Source organism: Saccoglossus kowalevskii, chromosome 16 (assembly GCF_978046115.1).
Source record: "Saccoglossus kowalevskii chromosome 16, keSacKowa6.1, whole genome shotgun sequence".
NCBI lineage: Eukaryota > Metazoa > Hemichordata > Enteropneusta > Harrimaniidae > Saccoglossus > Saccoglossus kowalevskii.
In genome coordinates this window covers 7,201,510-7,215,398 of record NC_140656.1, presented here as the reverse complement: position 1 = coordinate 7,215,398, position 13,889 = coordinate 7,201,510, and the positions used below count along the sequence as shown (strand labels likewise).

At 39.4% G+C, this 13,889-nt stretch overlaps 1 protein-coding gene across 1 annotated transcript in view; it reads left to right on the top strand.

The window, feature by feature from the left end:
* Positions 1-13,889, top strand: part of LOC102807105 (uncharacterized) — a 49,925-nt gene that overhangs the window by 20,190 nt on the left and 15,846 nt on the right. The window contains exons 11-18 of the mRNA XM_085491688.1: positions 361-1,506; positions 2,373-2,555; positions 3,445-3,597; positions 3,827-3,957; positions 10,762-10,947; positions 11,590-11,779; positions 13,107-13,324; positions 13,565-13,723. Coding sequence (XP_085347814.1) covers positions 361-1,506; positions 2,373-2,555; positions 3,445-3,597; positions 3,827-3,957; positions 10,762-10,947; positions 11,590-11,779; positions 13,107-13,324; positions 13,565-13,723 — 2,366 coding nt within the window. The remainder of the gene's footprint in view (positions 1-360; positions 1,507-2,372; positions 2,556-3,444; positions 3,598-3,826; positions 3,958-10,761; positions 10,948-11,589; positions 11,780-13,106; positions 13,325-13,564; positions 13,724-13,889) is intronic.

Genomic DNA, 13,889 nt, shown 5'->3' with positions numbered 1-13,889 from the left:
ATTTCTTGGCTGGTTGATTTCCAGGCTTGATAGTAACACTGTGTTTTCTTTGAAAAACTTGCTGATGTGGCTGATGAAAGAAAGGAATATGAAAGAAAAATTACAAAATAATAAACTTGATCACACAGCTCTGTAGAATGCATTATATCTTGTTAACCAGGTGCTGCAAAGCATCCTCTTTCAGAGGACTCAGTACATATTTTAATTTTGGTGTTAGTTTAATTTTGAACGGAATCACACAACGTTAGAAATTTGAAATAATTTTTGTCTCCAGATGCTGGGAGTTATTTGGAAATTGATTAGATGTATAAAAATTTTAACTTATGATATTTCATACTTTTTACTTTATTTTTAATTTAGGCACTTTGGTTGGCTCTAATTCCATCACATGTCTATCTAACAGCGAGTGGAGCATACTGACGGCTGAGTGCATCGGTATAAGCGGCAAAACTGAAAATGATCCACCAATTGCCACATACCTGACGTCTAACGTAATTCCTGAAGATGCTGATAATGGTGATATTGTTGGTTATTTGCGCAGCATCGACTCAGACCCAATGCAGACATTTACTTATTTTCTGCGTGATGATGCTGACCCGTTCTATATCGGAAGCCATGACACGCTCAGGACACGTGGGATGCTAGACTTTGAGACCATGACCCAGTACACTGTTTCAATTCTGGCGACTGATGACGGTATCCCACCAGAGTCGCTGATTTCTAGCCTCATAGTTTACGTGATCAACGTCAATGAACCACCGGGTCAGCCCATGTGGCAGCAAACAACGATCAGTGAAAATGCAAATGTTGGTGACGTAGTGACGTTGTTGAATGCACTAGATCCCGATGAAGGGCAGCAGTTAAACTTCACTTTGATCACCAACTCCAACGGGAAATTCTCCATGGTCAATAATGCCTTGGTTGTCAACAGACCGCTTGATTACGAAACAAACAGACATCACCAAATACACATACAAGTACGTGATAATGGAATGCCCATCCAAACAAACAGCGCAGTCTTTGAACTTGACATCATTGACGAGAATGAACCGCCTCTGAAAATAAACTTCATAGGAAGCGATGTTCCTGAATTTACAGCTGGTGGCGACACTGTGACCGGTAAAGTGATTGGTCGGTTTGAAACTGAAGATCCAGACCAGGGGGATACGCACACATACTCTTTAGACACACTAAACGCTTGTTTCGATATACAGGGGTCTGATTTACTTGTTGGCAATGTGGATTGTTTCAATTATGAAACTCATCCCTTTTATTTACTCTCCGTACAAGCGTCAGACTCTGGTGGCTTGAGTGTTAGAACCACCATAAGGATTGGTATCATTGATGTAAATGAGCCGCCAACAGGTGTGACACTATCGACAAATACGATAATGGAGCACGTACCTCTGAACACAGTAGTGGGTACGCTGACAGCTTTAGATGAAGATACTGCTGATACACATATATTTACACTCCTCAACAGCAATGGTTTATTTGCCATTGAGGGTAGGTATACCAAAACATACCATATTTGCTCTATCCCAAATGCATTTATTGCATGTATACTGGTTAATTAAAATATAATTGTCCTGAGAACCATTGTATTTTTAATTCTAAATTGTTGACAAAACCACTGTTTTAATATAATAATAATAATGAATTTATTGCATCCTAAGAAATAATTTCCATTGGTTGAACAGCAATAAAATGTTAATGACCCCAGTAGTTAGTAATAATAATAATAATAATAATAATAATCTTTATTGCATAATCATATCCTTATTTGGATATTGATTCAGAAAAAGGAAATTACAATAAAGATGAAAAACTGAGAAAGTAACAAAATGGAAGCGCTAAAATTGAAAAGAATAATAAAAAAAAGAAAAGAAATAGTTTATTTATTTAGGGGCAGCTGGTAATTTTTTGAAATGATTTTCTCTGGCACTAAAACAATTATAGATGTAGCTTGCTAGTTTTGTTATTTTTTGGCTGTTATTGCTTTTTAGCATTGTAATCAATTTATTGGTTTTTTATTTATTGGCTTGCATTCAAGTAAGAAATGTATTTCGTCTTCAATCTTCACTTTCTACCACTGCAAGGAATTTTTGTGTATCGTCCTTTCTCTATTTCTAAATTATGCGCGCTAATTCTCAATTTTTTTAACGCTGCTGTTTTTTGCATTTGTTATTGTTAGATATTTTTCATACTGGCAATTTTTTCTTTAGCAGTCCATATGTACGCTGTATATACAGCTACAAAATTGAGTGATTTTTCCTCGAAGTTCACAAAAACAATTTTTTTGTTAAATTTAAGTAGTTTACAGTATATTTTATTCCCAAAACAGCTAACAATTCCTTACATATTACTTACAGGTCATACAGTTAAAGTTGCTGCCGATCTGAATTACGAAACTTTTCCAACTGGTGTTGGGTTTGAGGTTCGTTGTATCGACAGTGACAGTAACTCTATCACTGTGTCAATGATGGTATTTCTGGGAAATGAAAATGAAGAACCAAATGATATCAGTGTGGTGATCAATAAACCGTGTAGTTTTGGTATGTACAACTCTGTGTTTATGTAGTCAGCTGACATACATGGTAATACAATACATGCAATGAATTTTACAATAGATACATTTTGGGAGCAGCCATTTTGAATCCTTGCTTCAAAAATCATAAAAAAAAGAAAAGTTATGATATGCTGTTTTTAATTCTCACCAAATTGATAAAAATTCAAAACAATCTGTTAAGGTAACTTTTCTACATCAAAATCAATCATGTAATTCTATCGAATTCACTAGCAAAGTCCCTATGAGTGTATCTTCATCATTTAGAAAATTTGTCTGGTTATTTGAAAAACTGAAATCGTCAATGAGTTCATGAAACTTTCAGCAATGGCTTACACAGTTGCTTCTGAGTTCACATACATTGTTGAGAAACTAGAATGAGCGAGTTGTTGCTGGATTCAAGAAGCAAATATCATGCAACAGACACAACCTGACATGAACAATAATTCACTTGATTACTTTTAGTATTTCTAAAAATATACTTCTATCTATTCTTGTAATCAATATTGGAATCTTCATTGCATTCCATCACATTCACAAAATAAATCGCACATAATAATTTTGTTTAATTGCTCCAAAGTTTTCATCAAGACCTATTGCCAATAGAGAATGATGTATTTGGTCCAAAATAACCCAAAAAAATCATAAAATATATAAAAATAGATAAAATGTGGCACTAAAATAATGGCAGGCAAAAATATGGCATCTTTCAGCGTTAAACTTTCTTTGGTCAAACTAATTTTGAGAATTTACTATTTAAAATAAAATATGAAATAAAATAGAATTTCAAAGACTAACATTTTGATGCTCAGGACTATGTGGTTTGAATGATGGAATGATAAGATGATGAGATTTTGTTTTCCAAATACATATTACAGGTCATGTTGGTCCAAATGGTGTTATCATTGATGCCTGTATTCCTGAAACAACAGCTCCAAATGACCTTGTAGCATTGGTTGCCGCTAGCGACCCTGATGGGGATACTTTGTCCATCACTATGATAGACAGCAGTGGAAAATTTATGCTAACTGGTAGGTATTGTGGGTATGCCAGGTTGGTATAGAGAGTATGGTTGATTATACCATTGTGGGTATGGTAAGCACAGTGACTATGGTTTGGGATTTTCTTGTAGTTGCGCAATCACTCTGCTACCAAGGTTGTTTCAACTGATAGAAGCAAGTTAATTATAAATGATTTGAAATTTAGAACAAAATAACCTGACTTTAGCGCTTTAATAATCCTATATTCTCTCCCATCTAGATAATTTGCGAATTCAACTTGGTCCTGAAAAGTTGAATTACGAATCCGATTCTTATGGTCACATCTTTCAAGTTACACTCATATCCAGTGATCCAAATGGTCTGACTAAAGAAAAGGACCTATATTTTGAGGTAAATATTCACTAAAACAAGTAAGTCTTTTTAATGTTAAAACTAGTGTTTGCGAATTTCTTGAGCCAGGGAAACATTGAAATTTTTGGTAAAAAGTGATATTTTCGACTTCTTGTTAAAAACCAAAAATTCAATTGCTTTGCTATTACATATATAGATACTACATGTAGACCTTTCTCAGATTTGTTCATTTCGTGATGATATCTTCAATTCTCTAATTTTGGTGAATATTTTTGTCATTTTTGGTAGAAAGTGATATTTTCGACTTCTTGTTAAAAACTGTAAGTCTGTTTGCTTTGATACTATACATATTGTTCATTTTCTAATGATGTCTTCAGTTCTTTAATTGAAATGTGCATTGCTAACAGCGGGGCTATCTCAGCCGATAGGCTGCTTGTTAACATTGTAAAAAGGACAGACATGTAACAATAATCAATGTAAACATGGGCGGTTGTGTCTGTAAGAAAACAATCAAAAATAATTTTATAACGCCATTTATTCTGTAATTAACGCACTAGAAATGACACAAGAGACTGATATGCGAGAAAAAGTAGGGGGATCGAGAGCCTCAGCGTACAAGCGTCTTAGCCGTCTATTCCATGATATTGGTCGCCTTTGACCAACATCATGGCAAGGACGACGTGGTACTTGAGTGAGGGCGCCACCTAAGGGTACTCTGTGTGTAGGCGTCATTGAGGCCTATGTCCCGCGGCGAGTTGTAACTTTCAACTCATCTCGGGGCAAGTGCGACGTGTTGCCCAAACAGAGTATGGATTCCCTGTGTGACAATCCACCCCCCCCTAGCTGTATTTATTGATAAATAACCAAAACATGAAAAAAGTACAGAGGAAAAAAAACAAAATAAAGAAGCAGACTGTATTGATGGGAGGGTGGGAGGTAACTTGAACGATGCTCACTGTATGAAAACAGGAACTGAATGATGAGATGAGAGTAGCCAAGACTAAGGGACGCCGTGGATGCACTAACGTGATTGGCTAAGATGGCAAAATGTAAACACATGATGGTTCATGGGATACTAACTAAAATAGCACAAACTGGGGAGTGATCTATAAAGTAAATACGAGTTACATAATCAAGGGTGGAAGTGAGCTAGCTGACTGATAAAAGTCAATGGAGTGGGAGACAAAGAGTGCACATTTCGGTGCGTTAACATACAATTACAAATGTTTTGTAATAGTCACATTAACGCACTAGAAATGACACAAGAGACTGATATGCGAGAAAAAGTAGGGGGATCGAGAGCCTCAGCGTACAAGCGTCTTAGCCGTCTATTCCATGATATTGGTCGCCTTTGACCAACATCATGGCAAGGACGACGTGGTACTTGAGTGAGGGCGCCACCTAAGGGTACTCTGTGTGTAGGCGTCATTGAGGCCTATGTCCCGCGGCGAGTTGTAACTTTCAACTCATCTCGGGGCAAGTGCGACGTGTTGCCCAAACAGAGTATGGATTCCCTGTGTGACAATCCCCCCAAATTAGATGCAGTGGCATGCCAAGGAGCATGATGTAGTAGGCATAAGCCTGCAATGGATGCACGTGCATGCACTGGAAGCATAGTTTACAGTTTTCTTTTAGGCTAAGTTGGTGTACACAAACATTCGAGTAAATGAATAAATCAAAGCAAACTAGAATCAAATGCGAACTAAAACTACGAAAGATCGAATAGTATCTAAAAATTACAAGATTACAAAATTAGAAAATACGAGTAAAATGAATCGAATACATATGAATGCGATGGTTATGTAAAGCACCTGCAGATAATAAATGACGAGATCGAGGCATGTGTGTGTATAAGCACAAGTGTTCTGCTTGCCAGTTGCAAAATTGGTGAGATGTTAAGTTCTAGCAATGTTCAGCGATGTTGAGCAAGCGTTGCTGGTACTTTACGAATAATGTCAGTTGGTGTGGTAATGTACAGCTGATATGCGTCACTACGCCATCGTCCTAGGACTTTTATCAGCCAGTCGGGGAGGTTGGCCTCGGCAGCTGTTGTTGCTGCACCACTGCGAAAGCTGTGACTGGCATAATTAGACACATTTGGAACTTCTGCACGAAGGAGTAGGTCGCGAAGGTGATATGTTACAGCTTGACGCGTAAGGAATTTGCCGTTCGTGAAGCAGAACGCTGGTGCGTTGAGGGCTGCCGGGTTGTAGTTGCGGAATGCGCGAACCGCACAAATAGATGACTGCGTAGGTGCAATGGTGACGACTTGGCCACGGCGAAACGGGTCTGTTTTAGAAGCTTTAATGGTGACGATAAGATCGTCTGTGAGCTGTACGTCTGAGCCGAGAAGGGTACCATCGATGTCAAATATTGAAGCTGATGTGGCGGTGAACTCACTAACTCGTAAAAACCCGAAAAAAGCTAAGGTGAAAGCAGACCACAGCATTAGTTTGTCATTGACATGAATCGCAGGGTGCGACCTGAGAGCATTCTTGATTTTACGCATTAGTGTCATTGTGATTGGCAATCTTGGGCGAATGGGGTCACCGTGATCGCGTTTGATACCTTGTAGTACATGGCGCAGCATGTTGTTAGATGCAATGTCCTCAGTGTGTCCAGTTTCGGCGTTGAGGCTGACAATAGCGGCAAGGTAGACTTTGATTGACTTGTAGACTAGACCCTCCATGGCGAGACGTGTGACGAATAGAGTGGCAAGCCTCGGTGTCACGGGTACGGGCGTTAGCCTGTGTTGTTGGCAGAAGAGACGGTATCTGGACTGACCTGATGAATAGGTGCGCCGTGTTGCTGCCGAGAGGCGATGGAGCATGAATTGGTGGGCTTGTTGCTCAAGTCTAGTTACTGTTGTGGATAGTAGCTGTCGAGGTCTGGCAGTGTTACTGGTTCTGTTGCTGCGTCTGGCACCAGTTGGCGAAACCGTTTCATCTGCAAACGAGACAAAGAGTCAGCAATTGAATTGTTAGTACCACGAATATGTGCTATCATGACGTGGAAGTTGCCATTAGCTGCGGTGAAGAAGATGGCACGCACAAGCGACATGATGCGTTGACATCTTGAAGTGCCTTTTTTCCAAATGTTGACGATTGCCTCATTGTCACAGTGAAACATGATTTTTTGCCCATGCCAAAGGTGGCCCCAAATTAGACATGAAATTAGGATAGGGAAAAGTTCCTTCCATTCAATTGAGAGGGGAGGGTTGATGGAACATTTGTCCGGTGACCAAGGCAGGGTGAACCATTGCTTGTTGTAGAAGGCCCCACAGGCAATGACAGATGAAGCGTCTGTGTAGAGATTCATATTTGGGGTCAGACACCATGATGTTGCGAGAATGCGGGCGGAGCCATTCCAGTTTGGAAGAAACTCCCACCACCATTGGAGATCTAGGCGAAAGTCATTGGAAAGGACTATAATTTGGTTGATTGATGAAGCAGTGGTGGCGAGGTCTATCATTCGTCTTAGAAACAGCCTTCCCGCAGGAACGCATTTACATGCAAAGCTCAGAGTTCCAATTAGTGATAGGAGTTCACGTTTAGAGCAGTGATATCTGTTAGCCCACAGTGGAATAGCAGATAAGATGTTTTCAAGTTTGTCGGCTGGTAGGCGGATGACCATGTCGACTGTGTCCAATTCGACGCCGAGGAAGGTAATAATGGATGATGGACCTTCGACCTTGTTGGCAGCAACGGGAATGCCTAGTGTGGAGCAGGTGTTTAGAATTATGTCTTTGCTTCGTTGACAGGATTGATGATTGGGTGGGCCGACGGCCAGGAAGTCGTCGAGATAGTGTATGATGTCACTTGTTTTGGCTTGGTGTCTGACTACCCATTCAAGTGCTGTGGCGATCCTATTGAATAGGAAAGGTGCAGACCGCAGACCAAATGGAAGGACGCGGTCGAAGTAGTAATGGCCGTCCCACTTAAACCCGAGTAGATGCCAGTCTTGTTTTCGCACAGGACACAGTCTGAACGCATGTTGGATGTCTACTTTCGCAAGAAGCGAACCGGGCCCATGTTTGTTGATCATGGCGATGGCATCGTCAATGCGAGCATAGACCAAAGTATAGTTTTCCTTTGGTATGAAGTCGTTTACACTATTGTTCGTTGGTTGGGACAAGTCCATTATGAGTCGGTGACCACCTGTCTTCTTTGGCCTGATCCCGAGGGAGTTAGTGACGAAGTTTAGAAAGGGTGGCTCGGAGAATGGACCAATAGTGTGCCCCAGTTTGACCTCTTTCATTACGGCTTTTGAGACAATGTCTTTGTGTTTGAGTGAAGACTTGGCATTTGGAGTTTGTCTGGCAGAGCGATTGCCTGTGAAGCCCAGGTCTACACCACGCGAAATGTCTAGGAGTATGGATGCCACAAATGGTTTGTCTGGGTGGTCGTGCAGGGCTAGTGCTAGTTCGTTAAGCTTGATTGGAGTTGACGTTTGCAGTGTTGAAACTATTTCGGTTGGTAGCGTCGTTTGGACGAAATGGCTTGGGCTGGTTGAATTGTTGGCCACGAAAAAAATTTCGAGTTGAGTTGGAGGGTTGCTGCTGGTGGGTGTGGGCACCATGGTCGGGTGCGTGACAGACAGAGCATGAGTGTTGGCGGCCATTGGTACATGGGTTGCTGCAGGACCCTCTGTTGAAGTCACGACATACTTGTCTGTTTATGTTGCTAGGTTGTTGTTGTTGTTGGTTGCTCCAGTAATATGGGTTGGATGATCTACGTTGAGGGCATTCGGATTTGACACATGTCCTTTATATTTGCACTCAAAACAGGTTGGAACGATCAGGTGTGGTTTTTGTTGGAAATTCTTGTGGTCCAGGAATGTATTTGGAGAGCTCCACGACCGGGTAGATGAGCCATGGTGTTTACCAGCGTCCAATCGAAATTGTTTATCATATGTTAACCACGCTTCTGGCTTGTAGGTCGCTGCCCGTGGGGCAAGAAGTCTAGCATAGTTCATCAAGGGAATGGCGTCTTCCGGGAAGTAGAATGAACGGTAGGCTGCGTATGCAAGGTAGCATTCAATCCATGATTCAAAAGTGTCGATTTCTTTTTTCTTTGATTGGGTCGTGAGACAGGCGGCTGAAGGGACTGATGGGTCGAAAGAGATGTAGCTACGATTTGTAGTTACAGAGTTCGGCAAGGTTACGTCGGGGTGAAAATCGGAAAGGTCAATGTATTTACCTGGGGTGCTGACTGCATTTAGTGTGGCTTGTTCGATAATGGTAGGTTGTAATGCTCTGGAGGTACGGCGAGGTTGGGTATGTTGAACGGTGATGTCTGCCATGGCGTTTGGTTCGTGAAAATCCCATTTGCGTTGTTTACCAGGTTAGATCTGTGGTTGTTTTGGAACGCAGGCTGGTTCGATGCGGAGTTGAGGAAAGCGGAAGTTGTATGATTGTTTGTTGGTTGCGTTGGGAATTGCGCATGCGCGTTTGTACCGTTGACTGAAAATGGCTGAATAGCTGTGTTGACATTGTGATCGGCGGGTGTGTTTAAACTGTACGTTGCGTTGCCGGCGGTGGATGCTGGCGAAAGTTGATTTTGAGCTGGGTCATCGGGAATGGTGAAAACTGGAATGCTTGTTGGTGGAGTTGCGATTGGTTCAGCGCTGTTTGGTTCTTTGGATACGGAGGCTTGGAACTCGGCAACGGCGGCCTGGGAGTGCATGCGAATCATGTTCGTTAACTCGGTGAAGTTTCTTGGCATACTCTGTAAAGATGACTCGGATGTTGCGGCCAAGGAATCTGTTTGCTCGACGATCTGTTGGACAGCGGCTTGTTGTTGGTTTTGCGTCGAGGTTTGCTCCGTGAAACGTGCGGGCGGCTGGATATTACGGCGTGGCCTGCCAGGTCGTCGAGCAGCGCCGGAGTTACTGGATGTACTAGTCTTCTTTCGTGCAGCTTTACCCATGGCGAATTTGTTGAGTGGTGACAAGGGAAAAGAGTGCAAATTTGTAGCTGAAAACTTGAACGATGCTCACTGTATGAAAACAGGAACTGAATGATGAGATGAGAGTAGCCAAGACTAAGGGACGCCGTGGATGCACTAACGTGATTGGCTAAGATGGCAAAATGTAAACACATGATGGTTCATGGGATACTAACTAAAATAGCACAAACTGGGGAGTGATCTATAAAGTAAATACGAGTTACATAATCAAGGGTGGAAGTGAGCTAGCTGACTGATAAAAGTCAATGGAGTGGGAGACAAAGAGTGCACATTTCGGTGCGTTAACATACAATTACAAATGTTTTGTAATAGTCACATTAAAACACATATTTGTCAGATTATTGAACAACCCAAAAAGTTTCAAAACTCTGTGTAGTTTCTAAATGCATAAATGTTCAGCATACACAATTGTGTTGTAAATGCCACTTTTTATCATATTTTGTGAAAAGAAAAGGTTTTGTTATTATTACAATTAACTAACTGGTCATTACACATTAATAATATGTTATTAGTACGATATAAAAATATATAATTGTATCTATTGAACAAAAGTAATTTTCATTAACAGAAAACTGATTAATGATTGTTACATGGGGAGTGTCAAAATGTAAGTTTTAACAGAATCCTATGCAAATTGAGAGCGGTATCAAACACAATCCATTGCAGCTTTTGCCAGCATGGAGATGGCTCATCAAACTCTTGTTCACTGGGGGCCTAGGGAGTCACAGTGACTTTCGCTTGGGTCCTAGGGAGTTACTATGATAATGACTGGGGTTCTAGGTAGCCACAGTGATCTTAACTGGGGTCATAGGATGTCTGTACTCAAATTATCCAGTAATGAAATTTACATGTACATTTGTAACTGTTATTGTGACAGATTGAGGATGTGAATGATGTACCGACTGGAGTGACATCGTCATCTCATATTGTTAGTTCGGCAACTCCACAAGGGCAGAACTTTGCTGTTTTAACCTGCATGGATGAAGACATAAACAATGTACACACATTTACATTAATTGATGACTCTGGTGGGAGATTCACCATCTTTCAAAACCATCTTCAGGTGAGAATGCTGCCTTCTATCAGTTTACTAGATCAATCTTTTGTTATAAGCGGTTGTCATGATTACGTTATCTTACTAAAAATAGACCTGATGGCTGAAATAAATCAAATGTAAATGACAATGCTACTTCAGCTTAGCTTATCAGTGATTTGTTTTACATTCAAAGAAAGTTTACTGCCTGAAAAATGCCACAAAGATTATACATACATCTGATATTAATTTTTGCTTGGAGATGATGGATCACAAAAAACGATGAAGGGGAAACATTCCTCAATTTTGGGGGATGGGGTAAAAGTTTATTTCTTAGTGTATGTGTCAAAATTGCACTAAGAAACTGCACAAAATGAACATGAATAGAAATGAATATGAGTGAATGTAAAACATTGTATATGCAATACAAAAACCAGGTAACAAACAAAGTGGAATATGTAAAAATAAGAACTGAACTACCGGTAGTTTAGGGGTTTGTACTTTTCAAAGTTCGGCATTAAGAAACTTTTATTTATTAGGGGGGTGGGGAAGGGATCAGCATCATATGATTGACTTACATTTCCCATTATAGACAACATTTGTGAATTTTGCTATTGATCCAGCATTACAATAAAGTGCGCCCTCTGTAGTTATCATACTTTCATTACACAGGTTGCCCAACCATTGGATGTATCAGTCACTCACACACGAACAATAATCGTCAAGTGTTCGGATGGGATGGCGGAGTCTCTCCCTATTCAAATTGACATACAAGTGACAGCATCTATAGGGAATGCAGATATTGATATCAGTCTTAATGCACATACAGTGGATGAAAATAAACCTGCAAACACATTTGTGGGTGAGTTAATTCTGGCCTTTCAATCATTACTCTCTACTTCACTTGCTATATGGCGATAGACATATTATCGCAAATCAGCGAAATGCTGTAACAGTGAAACTTTCACTTGGGGTATATACACTCACTATGCCAGTTTTCGAACAGTCAAAGTTTTTAGACAATGACATTCAGCCTATGAAAGCCTGTCAAACCATCAAATCAAAGAAATTTGAATTATGATAACCATAATCAACTGATTATCAGCCCCTTCCAAAATATGTTTTTATGATTTTCCACAATCTCAAACTGGACAATCTGTTCAAGAAGACTTCAACGGTCCAATTATTTTTCCTGCAAATGCAATTCAATTGGTTTTTTTTTTCAAATCAACTGTAAATCATTTGAAAACATTGACTATGAGTGAATATCAAAAATATTCACATTGTTAGTGCTTGAAAATTTGTGTTTGAGTGTACAGATTGAGTCACAGTGACTTTCTGGAAATTGGGTTCTTTATAATAATACTTAAATCACCAAATCTCAACAAAAATTATAGTATTCCCCAAAAAGTGTTTCAAGAGTGTTCGGTCTTTTCTAAAAACATGCACTGTATCTGTTCATTAGAAGTGCAACGCCAATAAAAAAAAACATTAATAAAAAATTCATTGTATACAAGATGAGAGTTTTGATCATAGATGCAAACATATGTGCTACTAATAGAGTAATTATTGTATTACATATGTGCTACTAATAGAGTAATTATTGTATTACATATGTGCTACTAATAGAGTAATTATAGTATTACATATGTGCTACTAATAGAGTAATTATAGTATTACATATGTGCTACTAATAGAGTAATTATTGTATTACATATGTGCTACTAATAGAGTAATTATTGTATTACATATGTGCTACTAATAGAGTAATTATTGTATTACATATGTGCTACTAATAGAGTAATTATTGTATTACATTCAAACCTCAGAATACTCCCAGTTAGCTGATTAAGCTATCATTGTGAAAAGTTAATACTATTGTTCTATATAATTGAAATAATATGAAATATTTGAAAAATTATTGCGAACAATCATTCTTGGTTGCAAGCCAATAATTTATATCATGTCAGTTTCATTTATATAATTTTATTTGTTAAAACTGTCATATGAAGTAACAGTTGAAAGTAAACTAAGGACAACCTTGAACAAGGCAAACACATTTCACAGTGGGAGATACATTGTGTATTTGCTGGAAGTTTCTGCTAATCTACAATTACAGAATGTAATTTCAGCTAATTAATGTAATTAACTAATGTTTTCTTAACCTCTGATATATTGATTTCTCTTAGGATTATTCACAGCCAGAAGCAATGCATACCCGAGTGATAGCTTCACCTTTGACCTTTTAGACAGTGATAATGGCGCTTTTGTCCTGCAACTAGTCGGTAGCTCATCAGCTAATTTATTGACCAATCGACTGCTGAATTATGAAGACGAGGCATCACACAGTATAACAGTGCAGGCAAATGGACAACATGGAATGGCTGTCAAAACTTTTATGGTCACTGTAAGTTTGGATTGAGCACTATTTGTTTGTGAGTGTGTATATATCATCTGTGAGGCCTGTATTAAAACTATCCACTCTGGGCATTTATTGTGTCCTCACTCGCACAAGAAAGACTTTTTTCCTGCTAAGGTTCGGCAAATGAATGCTAGCTTTTGGGTAACTCTGTCCGTTTGTCTCGGTCAGGTGTACTCTAACTCGTTTGATTCTTATGATTGTTATCAATATTTTTGTTTTGTCTAGGTCACTGATGTAAACGAACCACCAACTTATCTTTCTCTGCATAATACTGTTGTACAAGAAAACATCAACAACGCACTGGTTGGCATAGTTACGGCACAAGACCCAGAAGGAGATGCTATAGATTTTGAAATTACGCAAGATCCAACTGGTTCATTCCAGGTGAGAGACTGTATTCTGTAAGACTTTGATGCAATGGATAATGAACCTCTGTCTTGAATATAAATGACAAATTATATAAATATATATCATGTACTATATTTTGGAGAGTGAAGGGGGTATCTCATCTTCCTGTATACAACCACACAAAATGGGTTATTTACCAACT